The 17107-nt window shown below is 38.4% G+C and overlaps 2 protein-coding genes across 3 annotated transcripts in view; one reads left to right on the top strand and one right to left on the bottom strand.

The window, feature by feature from the left end:
* The window catches only part of arap2 (ArfGAP with RhoGAP domain, ankyrin repeat and PH domain 2), an 82794-nt gene extending 72673 nt beyond the window's left edge, over positions 1–10121 (bottom strand). The window contains exons 1-3 of one of the 2 annotated variants that reach the window (XM_057330749.1): positions 9925–10121; positions 1567–2350; positions 163–239 (exon numbers count right to left, since the gene is read on the bottom strand). In XM_057330749.1, coding sequence (XP_057186732.1) covers positions 163–239; positions 1567–2276 — 787 coding nt within the window. In that variant the 5' untranslated portion in view covers positions 2277–2350; positions 9925–10121. Of the gene's footprint in view, positions 1–162; positions 240–1566; positions 2351–9924 lie in introns of those variants that run through there. The other variant, XM_057330757.1, reaches the window with a different exon arrangement.
* A 1834-nt stretch (positions 10122–11955) lies between these two features.
* On the top strand, positions 11956–16652 carry dthd1 (death domain containing 1). Its single transcript, XM_057340611.1, has 10 exons — positions 11956–12065; positions 12226–12616; positions 12723–13053; positions 13209–13388; positions 13730–13962; positions 14078–14233; positions 14326–14615; positions 14719–14957; positions 15083–15140; positions 15365–16652. The coding sequence occupies exons 2-10, from the start codon at positions 12495–12497 to the stop codon at positions 15676–15678; spliced, it is 1923 nt and encodes a 640-aa protein (XP_057196594.1). The 5' UTR covers positions 11956–12065; positions 12226–12494; the 3' UTR covers positions 15679–16652.
* The last annotated feature ends 455 nt before the right edge of the window (positions 16653–17107 follow it).

The raw sequence follows: 17107 nt of genomic DNA, 5'->3' as shown, positions 1-17107 counted from the left end.
GAAAACTACGCCTCTCCGCATGCATGCATTATGAGATAAGAGAACACATCATGCTAAGATTTCAGTATCAACTTTCACCCATTGTACATCTGAGACCTTATTATTTATACTAGTTAAATATCACAGGCCATAAATATTATAAACCATCAAAGTAAAATTTACCTTTCTGAATGTTTGTGGTGCAAGCAGGACCCTCTGGTTTTGTAAGATGGTCAGTATTGTTGTTTACCGTCACACTCCTGCACACACAAATTTGTAATTGTGTTTTTCTGAATAAGTCCAAATATTTGATTACTGATTCTTTAAAGTACAATTAATAAAGACTTCACACACAAACATTTTACGGCCCAAATTCACATTACTTGTGAAATGAATATTTCACTGTTTGCCCAAGCACTGCCCATTAATGCATCCTCTACACAAATCCTTCGGGGTAAGTACTAATAAAGTTAATGTCATCTCAACCAAAATGATCTCAAATGCTGTTTTATTCAAAAGGCATCTCATTGGAGATGCTATAGGCACAACCAGCTCTTGCTTTTAATTGTTATTGAGAATTTTGTAAAATGAGATATAAAATTAAAAAATGTATTTGCAACCAGTGTCTTTGATTAAATCAGTATTAAAAAAAGCTGGAACAACTTAATAATTTCAATAATGAGCAACAATTTTTAAGTTGGTGTCTAAGAGAAAAAAGTAATCTGTCTGACCTAATGTAGTTTGTTGGATAAATTAAATTTTGTTAGAAGTTGTCACAACTCAAAAATATTGATGCAAACTGTTGTGTTTTTTGTTGTTGTTGAGTCTACACAATATGAGTGTAGGCAGTTTCCGGTTGGGGAGACTTAAAGCAGAGAGAAATTGGAAACTGAGAAAATAGTTAAAGTCCCAGTGAAATAAAAAGTTACAATGCAATAATTTTTTCATGAAATATTGCAGCGTTTATTGTAAATAGAGCCCATTAAGCAATAAGGTATGAGAGGGTGCACTTTGCTGTGAATATGGTCACGGCAAAAGGGCATCAATAGGCACTGCGTAAAGCGTACATAAAAGTAAATGTTATATTACAGGGACAGTTCACCCAAAACTAAGATTCTGTCTTCATTTACTCACCCTCAAGTTCCAAATAAATGTCTTTGTTCTGATGAACACAGAGAAAGATATTTGGAAGAATGTTAACCAAACAGTTATTGGCCACCATTGACTTCCATAGTAGGAAAAATGGCTTTATAAATGTCTTTGTTCTGTTTTGGGGCACTTTTGACTACCACTGTAATTTTCCTACTATGGCAGTCAACAGGGTCCAAGAACTGTGGTAACAAGCATTCTTCCAAACATCTTTCTCTGTGTTAATCAGAACAAAGACATTTATACAGATTTGGAACAACTCGAGAGTGAGTAAATAATGACAGATTTTTTTATTTTTGGGTAAACTGTCCCTTTAAGTCTCCTTGAGACATTCAATCCCATGAATTCTGCCACGTACCAAATAGTGTTGGAAAGTACTAGTGTCTGTTCTGTAGTGGTATATACGCACAGCAGATAGCTATTTGTATTTTAACTTACCAGTCATAGGGAGGTAAAAAAGTATGTTCAGGGATGTCTGGTACAGGTCTGTGTCGTAGCCTATAGGAACGTGTGGACCTCGGTTCTAAACCTGCCCTAACGTCCGAAGGGCATTGATCATATATTTCATTCTCAACCATTTCTCCCTGAAACCCTACATTGGCCTCATTAGGTTCTTCCCCAAAGGAGTAGGGCTCTTCTGAGAGGTTCTCCAATGATTCGTTGCTGCTGTGGGCAGAGGCGGAGCTAGAGCTGGAGGACGGCCTACGACCCCTGGTTGTCCCCTTCGACTCACCCAAAGTCACCGAACCCTTACAAGTCCTAGCTGAAAGATTTTGTCTTTCCATCTGGAGGTTTTCCATGGTATTTCTCTGAGGATGCTGACAAGGTATTTCTCTCTGCCCATCCTTGGAAAACACCTTTCTAGGCCTTGGGATCGGCTTTCGCCTCACGGGTACTTTAACAGAACTTCCATCTGCCTCCACCATGAGGTTCTCCAGGCTGCTTAAGATCCTCCTTCGATGTCCTGTAGGGATATTATCGATCTTAACAAGCTTCTCCTCAGTTAGGCTCCTGAGGTCCTTAAGACAAAGGTAGCCAGCCCGGGTGAAGCTGGAGGCATATTGGGCCAGGTGCAGACTGGATAACCACTGAGTAATCTCCTGGTCGGGCTCCATAGAAGACAAGAAAGAAGGATCTTCAGTGGTCATGAAGTGTGTGGTATGGCATTGGATGACAAGGATACTTTGAGGCAGGGGCCGTTAAAAAGATGTGGGAACACACCCTGGGGAGAATAAATTATCATGAATAATAATCTTCACATTAATTCACATTCATTTTTATACTGTATGAATAGATTACCGTTCAAAAATTTGGGTTTTTTATGACCTTAATGTTTGAACTTGTTTTTTGGCAATAATTTTTTCACGAGTCTACTATTATTATACAATGGGGAAAGCATAATAATAAAAATGAGAAAAGTTTGAATGGTAGTCTACAGAATGTGTGTGGGAAACCTGTATAAACACTTGAGATAAAACAATTTTCACAATGTTTCTTAAAACTCTAAAAAAAGTTAGCTGAGCAACACAAAGGTCTGAATCTAGTATAGCCAGATATCAGGCTTTACATTTAACAATTGTATAAATGTATTAAGGTTGACAGGAGCATTGGCATGACAAACGACTAGATGTTCTCTTCATATTGTACATATCAAATTATCTCGCCCTCAAAATTCTCTTTTCACCCCAGCAAATTTCAGATAGTCCCTATGGTTTTACAATGCAGCTGACACTCTCCTTCATAACCTAATTGTGTGTGAACATAACGCATTGAGCTATTTTCAGGTTTAAAAGTTGTTTTATCCTGAAAATGAATTGAAAAACTTTTGCCATTTTATCACATAATCTTCATGGTTTGTAAATGGTTTATGGTGACAAATATTTCACCACACACAAAATTTTGGGATCAGAAAATGACACCAGATTCCGAACCGGCTTCTCCCACATCAGTATCAGTACCACCATCAGTAACTAGCTTGTGGGTAAATCGATTTGCACTGCATTTACACGTCCAAACTGAAAGACATGCAGGCTGACCATGCACTTACATGCAATAGCAATAATAATAAAAAACATTCATAACACTAAAAATTAGGGATGCACAATAAATTATCGGTCATATCGGTATCGGCCGATAAATGGACATTTTTAATGTTATCGGTATCGGCCAATAATAAAATGTAGGCCGATATATTATAGCCGATAAATTATGAATCATTTCCTCAAGTTGAACCACTTCAGCTGCAAGCTGCTCACAGTTAAAATCCAGAACAGTACTGTCTTTCTGTCATGATCATTCACTTACTGTTATTAGCAAAACATTGTTGATGTACTGTAGTATGTAGATATTTATGAACATGTATATTATAGGAACAAAAGCATATTGTTTGAATCAGACTGCTGTCTGAATGCTTTCTGTCTTGAGACCTGTTAGACTTGTGGCTGTTGAGAACCCCTTTCTGGGTTGCTCTGGAAGAACATTTTTAATTTGTTTATTAAATAAACATTCTACCAGAAAAGTTTAAAAGTTAAAGAATCTTTAACCAGTGTAAATTAGGCTTGGTACATGATTTTCATGGGACAAAAAGTATTTTCAGTCTCAGAAAATGTTATATTAATATTAAGATACTGTATATCGGCCAATATATCGGTTATCGGCTTCCAATGTTCAAGAATGATCGGTTATCGTTATCGGCCAAAATTTACACATCGATGCATCCCTACTAAAAATGTTAATGCAATATCATTCACAGCACTAACATGACTTGATCTTGAAGGATGACTTGACGTTCCTTTAGTGCAATTATTCTGACGTACTGAGAGGTTCACTACAACTCTCAATAACTTTCCAGAAAACACCTATAAATCAATACTACTATCCTATCACAATTTTATGTTGATACAATCTAAAAACTAAATTACATTTAACTTGCATGAACACCCAAATTCAAATAATATAACACACGCAAACTGCTCACAGAAGTAATGTGGTTTATAAAACCATATTCAATATACAGTATACTGTAGGTCACTCAATAGGTCCCACATCTTCATTCTTAATTTTTTAACCAATCTTCTCGAAGTCCAAACCACTCTTGGTTTTGGAGTATTTTGATTTTTGCTGTTTTGTAGTGTTTACAGTTCTGTTTACGTAGCATTCTGGGTAAATGATGAAACCTATATGAAAGATTTTACTTGCATGTCAAAGAAATGATCAGAGATACGTGTAATGAATACTTGGTTTTAAAAAAAGCTGTGAAACATGGAAGAATTCACTTATTACTAAACATGAATTACCATTTTAAAACCCCTTGGAAATATAGAATGTAACGTTTAAAAAGTTTCACAGCCATTATCAGTTCTGTGAATATTCTCCCCACAGAACTTAAAGAGCTTTTTCAGTACATCTTGGCGATCTCTGCTTCTCTTTTTCTACAGATGACTTCTTCTTTTAGCTAAAAGCATCCACATTCAACCTTTTAAACACAATCCTTCATATATTTAAAGATAAGAAAACGACTTGAAAACTTTTCTTTAAGGCTGTATAAGTTACAGATTAGAGTACAATTAAAATGTAAATGAAAGGAAGGTTAGATATGCAAAACAAGATGGACGGTAAATTTTTTAGAGAAGCAGAAAGTCTTCACCGCAAGAGCATGGAATTATTCATTCCACAGTGTACCTTTCCTTTCCTGCCGAAGCACTGTTATATGGTGTCCACAGCATTTCTGTTGTGGACACACTAGTCCTGGTTTTCCAGCAATCAAAATAAACGCACTAGAATCTTATGCTGCAGGATGGGGGGTAACAGAATACATGTAACCATGATACCTGATAAGAATACAAAAAAGAAGTAACTGTATTTCACTACAGCCACAGATAACAATGTTTTACGAGTCATATTACAGTTCGTGAAAATGTTACTGATGGAACTTACAAGCAGGATTGCCTTACAGTAAAGCAACATTGATATGAAAAACTACTCCAACACACACAATCATATCACAGACAAAATACATGCAAACAAACTCAACACACAGCAAAACCAACACTGTGATTTGACAGATTTAAGTGTATGAAGGTCATAAACATAAAGTGAAAGAGCATACATCTAGTTTATAATGTATATTTATGCTGCCTAGCACTGGTCCACTTTTGGGACTGGGAAGATCTGTTTACCTGGCCAGTAGCCTCGCGTAGCCATACCTTCATACTGAGGGTCTGGAATTTATCACCGCTTTCTTTGGCCAAGGCCCGCCCAAGAGGCCATATGACTGACAAGTAAAGAAACTAATCACGTTTTGTTTTGTGCCGCGCAGAGGTGGGTAGAGTAGCCAAAATCTTTACTCAACTAAAAGTACAAGTAACTAGAGAAATTGTTACTCAAGTAAAAGTAAAAGTCACTATTTTAAAAACTACTTGAGTAAAAGTAAAAAAGTATGCAATGAAAAAACTACTCAAGTAGCTAGTTACTTAGTTACTTTGTATCTGATTATATAGGCCTACTACATTAAATTAATATTAACGCCAATATTTTAATATGACATTTTAATCAATATTTTTAATTATCATAAGCAGATATCTTTGCAATATACTAGAGAGACTAAAGAATAGACAAACACAGAAGAGACAAGCATTTCTGTAAATTTCATCTAGTCCTGATATCAATGTAGTTTACACAACTTATTTATAATAATAGACCGTGTCAAACTAAAGCATGAACTAAACTCAGAGCATTTCCTTATATGATCTAGAACATCTGCAGTGCTCTCTTAAATGAAATACACATTTTTGAACAAAGCTCGTGTTTTCTTGTGTTGTGTCACGTGTGTGTTGTGAAACGCTCTTACTTGTAAACAAACAGTAAACAGTGAACCTCACGCCCATCAACAAGTTTTCTTCCTTCTGTTCTTCAAATGTATATTTCTGCAAGCCCACGTCTCTGTGTCTGACAGGTAACGCGCATGTTGCTGTGTCTAACGAACAGGTCGCGGGTGCGCGCATATGGCTGGCATTTATCATTGCTAGCAAACAATATGACACATTTTCAGTTTTGATTGTATAGATATAGATTAATATCCACTTCATCCAACGCTCTTTGTGTTCTGCATGTTCTTAAGTTTCGCGCTACGAGGAGTGAGTAATCCTGCTTCAGATGATTCAGATCATGCTGCGAACTGAACAAATCATTAGTTTGAACTGATTCATTATCCTATTCAAATGGTTTTGCCCATTGTTCAATTAATGCTTTCAAAAGAATCAACTCAAAAGAATCGATCACTCGGGAATGCCCGTAAAAAGAGACGACAACCTTGAAATAAACAACGCGTTTTAAAAAGCATATTTTAAAATGAAGGAACGAAGGAACGTCACGCAATGTAAGTTATTTAGAGTAAAAGTACACACTTTTAATTTTACTTAAAAAGTACATATTTTCCAAAATGTTACTCAAGTAAATGTAACGAAGTAAATGTAGCGCGTTACTACCCACCTCTGGTGCCGCGTCATGTTTAGAGGCGTGGAAATGTCCCTGCAGTAACAGACCGATGTACATTCACGAACGTGTCAAAAGTTAACAGAAACAACAATGATTATAAGTTTATGCCATGAACCTCGCATCCTTTTAAGAATTAAGCGTTTAGTCTATCGTGATGAATTCTTATAGCAACCGTTGTAAAGACGACAGCTTACTTCTTAGATCAGAAGGCTTTGTTGTTTCCATGCAGCCTGTTAAAGAATGCGACACGTACGTCTCCCGGAATCCCTGTGAAATTCAACCAATCAGATGCCGACTTCTAACATGCTGAAGTGTTTCCAGAAAAGTGTGCCTTAAGCATCAGACGTTTAGCCAACGGTTCATGGGCGTGACGTCTGAGGCTGAGACTACCTGGACAGTGACCTTACTTCTAAACAAGAGAGCTTACTGAGATTGAATAGCATGTCTTTAAAAAAGGTTATTTAAATGTAAGACATAATCAAATTACATCACAGCAATATAGTCCTCAACCAGATTAATTTTACAACATTCATTTGTAAAACATTTGACAATCATTTATCTAATCCATAACTTTTCTTAAAAGGAACCCTGAGCCATGCTGCATTAAGCAACATTATTGTGCACTAAATATACAGTAAAACGCTGCTTTGTTCAAATCTCTGTAATCTCTATAAGTAGCCAGGGTTTTTCCTGAATAGAGAAATTGGAGGCGGCCGCCTCCGTCAAATGTCGTGCCGCCACACTGTGCATTCACACCGCCGCCGTCGAGAGTCAAAGTGGCCGGAAAGTCATTCATTTTTAATGTGAGCCGGCAGCGGCGAGCAGCAGCGCGTCTTGGCCGGTGAGGGCATCGAGGAGATTTGAAATCAGGTCAACTTTATGGTAATGAGATATGACGCAGTTTGGCGGCAACCATTCAGAACGTAGAAGTCCACTGCTTGAGAGGATTCCAGAGAACCCAGCCCTGTAAACTTTGGCCTATGTCAGAGCGTTGTTGGCAGGGCGGCCAGAGCGATTTTTGACACTCTCGACAGCGGCGGTGTGAACGTACAGTCAGACTCTCGCCAAAATTATGCCGGGTGTCTTCACAAGAAATGCTGCGTGCATTTAACACTGTCATTTGTAACTGCAGTTGCAGCATTACCCCACAGTAGATGCGCTGTTTCTTATCAGCACACTGAGGCGCTAAAATAAGTTGCAGAACAAGAGCTGGCTGTGTTATATAATGTATGTTATATAATATGTCAGTCACTTTGGTTAAGCCACTTAAAGGTACGGTAGGCCTGCGTGTGTGCTAGCGTGCGTGCGTACAAGATCAGGATGGCATCACCTCCATCTCATTTTGAGCCAGGAAAACCCCTGGTAGCTATTAAAGGGATAGTTCAACCAAAAATGAAAATTCTGTCATAATTTACTCACCCTCTTGTCATTACAAAACTGTATGACTGTCCTTCTTCAGAACACAAAAGAAGATATTTTAAAGAATTCTGAAAACTGAACCAGGACAGTACCCATTCACTGTCTATTTTATAGACACAAAACCAATGCAAGTCAATGGGTGCTGCCTTTGTTCGATTACCAGCATTCTTCAAAATATCTTCTTTTTTCATACAGGAAAGCCACACAGTTTTGAAATGACGAGAGGGTGAGTAAATTATGACAGAATTTTTATTTTTGGTGAACTATCCCTTTAAATCATCACAGCATTTGGCACAAACCAACACTTTCCCAACCTCGGCTCAAACCTGCACTGACATGCATTTATGTTTTATCAGTTCAGACATGGGCACAATGCACATACAGTGCATGGCCAAAAAAGGTCCATACTCTAATATTCTGTTGCTTCATTTCACTGTTTTGAAATAATATTTCCGTCTAGAGTCTGACTCTGAAGGTAATCTTTTTGCTCAGATGTCAGATAGACAATGGGAGAATTGAACGACTCTGTAAAGTCTTCCCTAAGGGGGTAGGGGACAGGAATCTGGGGTGCCCAATTCATGTGTGAAAATGACCTGTTTCTTTGTTTGATACAATAAAATAACTTTACCCATTTTCTGACATGGTTGTTTAGAAAAATAATAAGCTACACACTAATGTAGGGTTCAAAAATAGCTGATATACTCAAATTAATCAACTAAACAGTGATGCAGTCGTAGGCTCTTGGGTATTATTTAAATGGTTTGGTCGGGCGGCATTTTTTCTTAAAAAAAAAACTCACACAGCAACACATCATCCCATCCCAATGCAACAATTTTGGGGTTCTACACCAAAAACAAAACCTAGAAACACAAATGTATTTAGATGATATTATGGAGATCTGGAATAATGTCGTTGTCTCACTGTTATTGCAAGGCAATCTTCTTGATAACAAGCATAAGCATGTATTGTAGGCTCGTGTCTGACAACACCCACAGTAAACCAGTAAGTGATTATAGTATGAAAAGAATGAATACAAAGTATGAGGACATTTCTCTTCCTTACACTGTCCTATTGCACATTGAGTCATGCTTGCCTGGCATTTCTCGCTCATAAAATCCAACACTAAGAAGCAAAGTTCAACTATTTCAAATTGCACATCCCTAACGAAAATGTCAATATAAACACCATCGTAAATCTTTGAAAGACATACTGTATCATATAGAAAACTGTATTATAGTAGCTATTGTAGTTTTACTACAAATATGGTTCAAATATGGTTACTAGAGTAAGACCGTGGCAAATGTGTGGTTCCTATAGTTTTACATCAAATACCATAGCTGAACTATTTTACACATTTTAATTTCTGCAAGAGTTAAGAATCACAGTACATTGGTGATTGGTCATTGCCTGTTAAAATATGTTAGGTTTGGTTAAACCGATTGAAACACTGTAATATTTGTTGTCTGTATTTGTAAGCCAACATTGTTCATCTGTCCCTATGATGCAGAAGCAGAGCATGAATGTGTTTTAAACGTTTTAATGCTCAGACTCAGAGTGAGAGAGTAACCTCAAGAGAGATTAACAGGTGTGGGAAAATAGGTCAAGTTAAGAGAGATGATGGCGTGAGTATTTATTTACACAAGGAGTGTCTGATCATTTAACGCTGTTAAACGTGTGACTGTAACTCGTTTATCAAGAGCTCACACGTTTCGCCAAATCGTTTAATTTATGTCATTAAAAACCGAAGTCGATCTCTGGACACAACCTGAACACAGTGGCAGTTACCTGCGTGTTACAAACGTTCTCTGGAGAAACTAAAAACAAGATCTCGAAGCAACTATTTGATTGTGAAAAGAAAGTAAGTGTTCTCTTGAAACATACCTCAAGGAGTGACCACCAACACCCTCCCGGTTAGGATTGGCTTTCTGATATCGCCCTGTCGCTGTCACTTTGGCACTACGTGTTTGTTTGTTTAATTAGTTCGACAATTTTGAGTTTTCAAACCGCAGCTTCTACCAAACGCATCCGTTCCGCCTTTCGAGTCTCGGTGCGCAGCTCTCCACGCCTACCTGCCCGCATTGACTCACACTCACCCGTCCAACCCACCGCACCTGACCCGACCTGTACTGTACATGCGGGCACCTCGACAACTGTCCAATGTAATCATGCAGACTAAAGAAAAACTCATGTAACATGACAATTGATTGCTTTGGAAAATTATGCCATTTGCAGGGATTCATTTTTATTTTGTCCCTTTCTCTCTCGCTCGGTCTGTTTTGCGTGTTGCAACTTGCTTTGCCCTCAGGTAACAGATTCTGCAGGATGGTATGTGTCAAGCCATTCCAAAGACTGCGCGTTATAACAACACTATTTTGTCATTCAGGTGCTTGTTGTGTCCTATTTAAAACAAATTTTAAGTCATGAGTTTACAGAATCTTCCCATTTGAACCTCTGCATGGCTGCGAAACACTGATGTAGACTAATGTAGCTATCACATGCCTAAAATCATGTAGAGAACATGAGACATTACTCATTATTACTCATTACTTCTAATACTAGCGTAGCGCCACATAATCCTGTTGCAGCAGTCGTCAGAGCCCGGAGTCCTATTTTGTGCAGTTCTGTTTTTGACAGCATGGTGGCACTACATCCCAAAATTGTATAGGATGAAAAAATAAACCTTGTTTTCTTTGTTAAGACATTTTAGTTATGTTTCTTTTCCCAGTAATAAAATAAGATGAACATTCATATAAACGTAGAAATCCCACAGGAATGCAATCATTCATTCAGCCATCATTCGTTTACTACAGTTTAATGTGTAATAAATACAGTCGTCTGACCACGTGGTGGTGCTAAATCCCAACATAGTGATTTTAGTTTCAGTGGTTTGCTAACATCAAAATGAACGATCACACATAACACAATTTTATTTTGTTAGACTCAAATTTGATGTGCAACTACACAAAAAACATTAATGTTGAGGGAAATAATGACAATATACATTTATCTACATGTTTAATGTCTGTGAATGTGTATACAGTGTATTTGACATATATGTGCATGCCATACAGGCATGTTGAATATAAAAATGATAGCTATCATGCAAAATAATGCTGGTGCAATGTATACATGTTATCATGTATATATTTTAATACAAAGATAATATTCACAATGCATTTAGGAATACATGGTGTTTGTGAATGCAAGTCTATCTACAATTTTAAAGTTGGAAGTCAATTTCTGAAAAAAGTAGTAACCGTGGTTTTTTGGTGTATTAATCAGTATTGGCAAAACCATGGTTATTTTGTGGTAACCATGATTTTTTACTATGTTTTTGTTGTTGTTGTTGTTTTAACTGTAGTAAAACCATGGTTAATTTTCATAAGGGACTTCATTCAGAGAATCAGAAACCATTCAGAGCTGTGCACATTACTCTTCTTTAGGGTCCTCCATCTCTAAGGGATGCTTTTGTGTCAAGACACGCCTTCTATTTGCCATGACTACCTTACTTTACAGGCCTGGGGTGTTAAAAACTGATGGGTTTGTATAAAGACAACAGCTTCGCTTAAAACGTCACCACTACTGGACGGAGACTGAACGGAGATGAACAACTACTGTCTAGTAATATATTTCCTGTAAAAATCAAATCCTCATATGTGATTCAAAGCTCTCGTTTTTATAAAGCATGGTAGATGTGACCACCCAACTAACATTCTCCCAAGAGAATGATCTGTTAAACCTTTTACAAGTAACAGCCCAGGAGCTCGGAGAAGTTTTACAACAAGAAAAAGCAGAAGAAAAAGGAACTGACCGGATCTCTAATGGGCATAGAGATTCAGCTGGGATTCCTGCAAGGCTTTTCCATTTTCTCAGGAAGTTTTGTGTGCTTCACACAGACAGAATGTGCGTGCTGAGAAAGGTACTTTGCGCTACAGCAAACACTCTTACAGAGCGTAGAATGAGCTCGAATTTGGCATGCAGCACGCTCCCATGCAGAGAATCTCATGAGCCAACAACTATGGGTAAGTTTTTTTTATGTTTAGGAGTTTCCAAACTGTTCACTGTGAAATAAACAATGTACTACAGTACTGTACATTTGCAAAGCATTGCAAGTATTTGTAGAGCATCTAAAAGTTAAAGAAAGTTCAACACAGCTTGATATTGTGTGTTTACTGTATTTAGATGATTCCTATGGATCCCATTTGTCCCAAGATCATGTGACTGATGTCATTCTTAATGCACTGGAAGATGTCCACATCATTGTAAACCAGCTTTGTGTAATGAGCAGGAGGCTTGATGCTGGTATTGCGTTTCTTCCTGAAGTGAGTGGAGAGAGTTTCAGATAGCAGACCGTAGGTGAAGAGAATGGACCACTGGATACAACAGAGCCCACAGGGCTTCTATCTGAATCAGATGAAATTAACCATGATGCTGTGTTTACGAAAGAAACAATGGAAGTGATGTCAGCCTCTGAGAAAACTGGTGATAACTTGTTGTTTGAGACTAAGCCGTCTGACCGTGAAAGAGGAAGAGATAATGAGAAATCAAAGCAGCATGACGTGGTCACTGTTGGGTACGTTTATATTATTTATCTATAGTATATTATTAAAATTATTAAAAACATTTTTAAAGGTTTAAATGTTTATTTGAGTTCCTAAAAATTGTGTTTCTGGTGACAGACTTAAAGACCAATCAGGAGACATTTCCTCAGAATCTCCCAAAGTGTATATAACCGCTCCGCCAGAGGTTGCAGAAGTCATGACTTGTAAAGTGGTCGATGGCTTGAGTTCTCTCATGGTGTCAGGATCAGAGGAACTGGTCAGCAGTGTTATCCGCATAGAAATCACCAACCACAACGAATGTCCCTTCTCCCCACTCATCGTAGCTTTACCATTCCAAGCAAGTTACCGTGGAAACTACAGGGAGATCACAGTGAAAGTAGTGGATCTGGAGCAAAGAGTTAGCTACGTCACCCCTACATCTACTGAAGGTGTCTATGGTGGACAAAGGGTCTGTAATGAAATTTAATGATATTTTTTCGCATTTTCCTGCTGTTATTGCTTAAAAGTTAAATTTAGAGCTTAGAGTTAAATTTTTGTAACATATAATTGTCTCGTATAATAAGCTTATTTTTTCAAGTGTGATGACTTTGTGTATGCCCACAGGGTTCATATGCAGTAGTGCGTGTATACTCACTTGGGGTGTTTGCAGTTCTGTCCCGTTTGAGAATGGAGACTTTTACAGTCCCTAAATCAGGACTGTCTCTTAAACTCAGTATGGACTCCAGGATATGCCTTGACTATTTAACTGGATGCTTCACCGTACCAGTCATTGCTCAAGTCACGGTAGGCCTATATTCAAATGGTTTTTGTTCATTAAAGTACAATGTTTATTTTTCTACATTTTTATTTTAAACTGCATACAATAGCAAAACAAGTACAACTTTTTTTGCATGAAAAATGAGAAAAGGGTGCCTAAATGTCCTGGGAAAAAAAGTCATAATGCAAACAATAACAATGTTTACAATCATATTAAAACAACTAAGAAACTGATAAATAGAATTATTAAGTTAAGTAAATAAAAACATTTTACACAATATTATTATTAACAGACGTGTTGAAATGGTATAATGTACTGCAGTGCTTTTAAATGCAAGAAATGCAAGTCTCACTTTTCATCTCATTAGGTTCAGCCAGTGGACGCTGCTGTTTTGTCTTCTATTAAATCCAAAAACGATTCCTACCATGCTGTGCTCACCTCATCTCCATTGCTCTACCTAAGCCAACCATCAGCCCTTAAACTCCGGCGGCCTTTCACACTTATCTTGCCCTGTCCTCCTAACTCTGACAAGAAGAAAGCTGAAGAAGAAACTGACCGATGTGCTTTAGCATCAGGCACTCTCTCACATCAGCGATTTAGGTAATGATACAAGCATTATGGGGGTTACATGATTTCCTTTCTGAACGTTTGTATCAGTGGCCACAAATCCAGTGGATGCAAAAAGATTTTAAATGAGTCTTTTTCTCTGGAACAGGGTTGATGGTGCTTTAGTTAAGTCTCCGAAAGACCGTAAAGAGCAACTGGCTGTACTGGGCCAGATAGAGAACCATTGGCAGGTTCTTGATAAAGTGAATGTGAGGAACCTACAGAACGGCCTGGTGTCTTTTGAAGTTACCGAGAATCATAACAGGTACTGAGTGAGAAAATTTTGGTAGTCAAATAAATAATAGAATTAAAATTTCGCTGTTTTAATATTCAAAACAACTTTCAAACATATTTTAGGTTAATTGTCCTTCGGCTTCAATCCTCTGTGAAATCTTCCTTACTGGCCTCCTTAGTTGAAGAACTGGAAGAAGCTGTAAGGATTTTCTCAGTCACTATTCTAGTCCATCGTGATCCTCTGGACCCCAGCAGTGTTGTTGTGGTCACCCTGCCGAGCAGAGATCTCAGCTGGGAGTCTTCTGAACTCCAGGCCCTGGCTTACTGTGGGCCTCCAGAGACGTCATCCGAAATCTTCATGAGGGAGGGAGAACAGCTGCTTCTCAGGTTTAGCGGGAACATAACCTGCAATGGTACATAGCACGGCTGCTGACATTGATTAACAGATTGCTTTAGAAATGTTTACACGATGTTTTATCTATTATCTGTCTATACTTTGCATATGTGTGCATATAGATAACCAAGGGACAGATTCTCACATAATCACATTCCACAACCAAAGAAGAAACCGTCTTTATTTGAGATTGAAAGAAGTGGACCCGTTTGGCAACTACAGCTCTCCTCACTACAAAGGTGCAGCCAGTTTGTTCAGGATCACTAAAGGCCATCTGGTCTGGAATGGTGACACATCAGCTCTGCCCAAAGACTTTCCTCTAGAACATATTGTGTGTCGATTGCCACTCACTCTGCCCAAGGTAAACTAAAGATTTAACAAGTCACAAGGTTCACCCAACGGCTTGGGGAGTTAAAAAGGCCTTATTCTTTATCATTGCATTTTTTTGTGGTTAGTGAATCACAGTTTGCTTGTTTTGTTACCTAGGGTGCAAGAACAGTCTGTCGACCTGTGAGTGCAAGAGTTATGCAGCACAGTCAACCAGGTATGTGGAACTCAATACACGTTTTGCCATTACACTCAGACACTGGTATACCACACATTGCATCTGTTGCACCCTTCCGACAAATGGTGACATCATGTATGAAAATGAACTACAGACACCAATGTAAACCTTTCTTCTGTAATTCTCCATTCATTTGCTGGGGTTGAGGGGTGTTCTGTGCATCAGTGGACACGCACACAAATTAAACAGTCATTTTCTTACAGATTCTCTCTCAGATGAGCTCTTATCGTGGCTTTGTGATGAGCTAACCGAGGACGATGCAGCGCTTCTTGTTGTGTCCCTCCGTCTCCGACGCTCAGCTGTCCAGATTGCCCGCCTCCGTGCACCTCACAACCTCTCACAACAAGTCTTTCACATCCTGACAGCGTGGAGGCGGGGCCTCCCCTCCTCCTCCCCAAAATGTCCCACCCTGGCGCACTGTCTAACGCTCTCAGGGAGGCCAGACCTTGCCAAAAAGCTGCTGCTCAGGGAACCAGCAGATCACAAAATAGAGCAGAGAAAACCAGGAGAAACGTGACCACCAGGCAACCTTATGAGACCTGTAAAGGTTAATGTTGCTTTATTATGTTAGTCATACAAAGAGGCTTCTGAATTGTAGTATTTAGTTGATACTATAGAATTTCATATAGGTTAATTAGGGTTATAAATGTTATATACAGTAGTCTCATAAATTTAAACTTGGCTACGAGTATCGAGATACTTTAGGAAAATGTGGTTGGAATATTTCTCACGTAAAAATAAATGTCAGACTGATGTGTGAGCAAATGCAGAAATTATTGTGTCCAGCAGATGTTGCTGATGTAAGAACTTCAAATTGCATTGAAATTTGCTTACTGGAAGCACGTTCGTGATTTGCACAAATAGTCACTTGGCAGGAAGAGTAAAACAAGACAAACCCAGCTAAACAAGGTTAAGCCATACAAAGTTCACAAGACAAAATTAGTTTTTATTATGCAGTATTTATACTTTAGAACTTTATTTGCCGTTTGTACACGTACAGATTACTCTCAACAGTTACAAACAACATACAAACGAAATATAAAAAACTATTGAGTGGAGAAAGTGTGACATCTAGCCTCTATCTTGCCAATAATATGGAGCAATTAGACTTCATAATTGTTAAGTTCCACATTAAGTAATTATAGCCTACTACAAAATAAATTCCATTACAATTTATCAATTATGTATCTTCAGTACAACAATTAAACTCACTAGAGAGTGACAAGCATTCGGCCCAGTTTACCAATCTGGTGAATGGAGGTCAGTCCATTTATCACGCGCGTCTCTCTGACGACGATGATAAACTCGTCCATACAGCAGCAGCGGGCCACACCGACAGCCGCGTGACTGTTGAGGGTGTTGCGGACACAGCTGACGTCACCAGCAGCCTGCCTCTGAGGCACGTGTAACCGTGCATGGGCATGGCCCATTCACTACATTGAAGTTTCAGTAGAGTTGTGTATAACGTTAAAACACGGTATAGACGCCACGATTTCTACGAATGTAAATGTATTATAAAACCGAAGAGTTCAGATGCAAAAGTCTGTCTGAAATATTCTTCTAAAATGAGCATTTTATTAGACTTGTACATTTCGGTTCAGTGATTTCTCTCTAACAGCAATGAATATGTTCTTTTCATAATTTGACATAAACATAGGAGCCTGAAACAATGCTCAATTAAGAAGAAAATGTAAGATGTCACGAGGCATCTGAAATCAACTCTTCTTTTTGTTTGTGGCTTTTATCACCGACTCGTGCACCCTAATTGTCTCATGAGGGTTTTCGTTTGCTTAATACTTCCTCCGTATTTGGTTACCCAACGTCCAAACCTGGAAATGTGGTTACATTTGTGGCTGTTTTGTGAATCTTCACTCGCATTATAAGCTGTTCTTCTCACAACAACACACTCTCGTTCCCTTATTGCAACAACAGGCGCGCTGCAACGT

Source organism: Triplophysa rosa, linkage group LG1 (assembly GCF_024868665.1).
Source record: "Triplophysa rosa linkage group LG1, Trosa_1v2, whole genome shotgun sequence".
Lineage (NCBI taxonomy): Eukaryota > Metazoa > Chordata > Actinopteri > Cypriniformes > Nemacheilidae > Triplophysa > Triplophysa rosa.
This window is presented reverse-complemented; position numbering and strand designations above follow the sequence as displayed.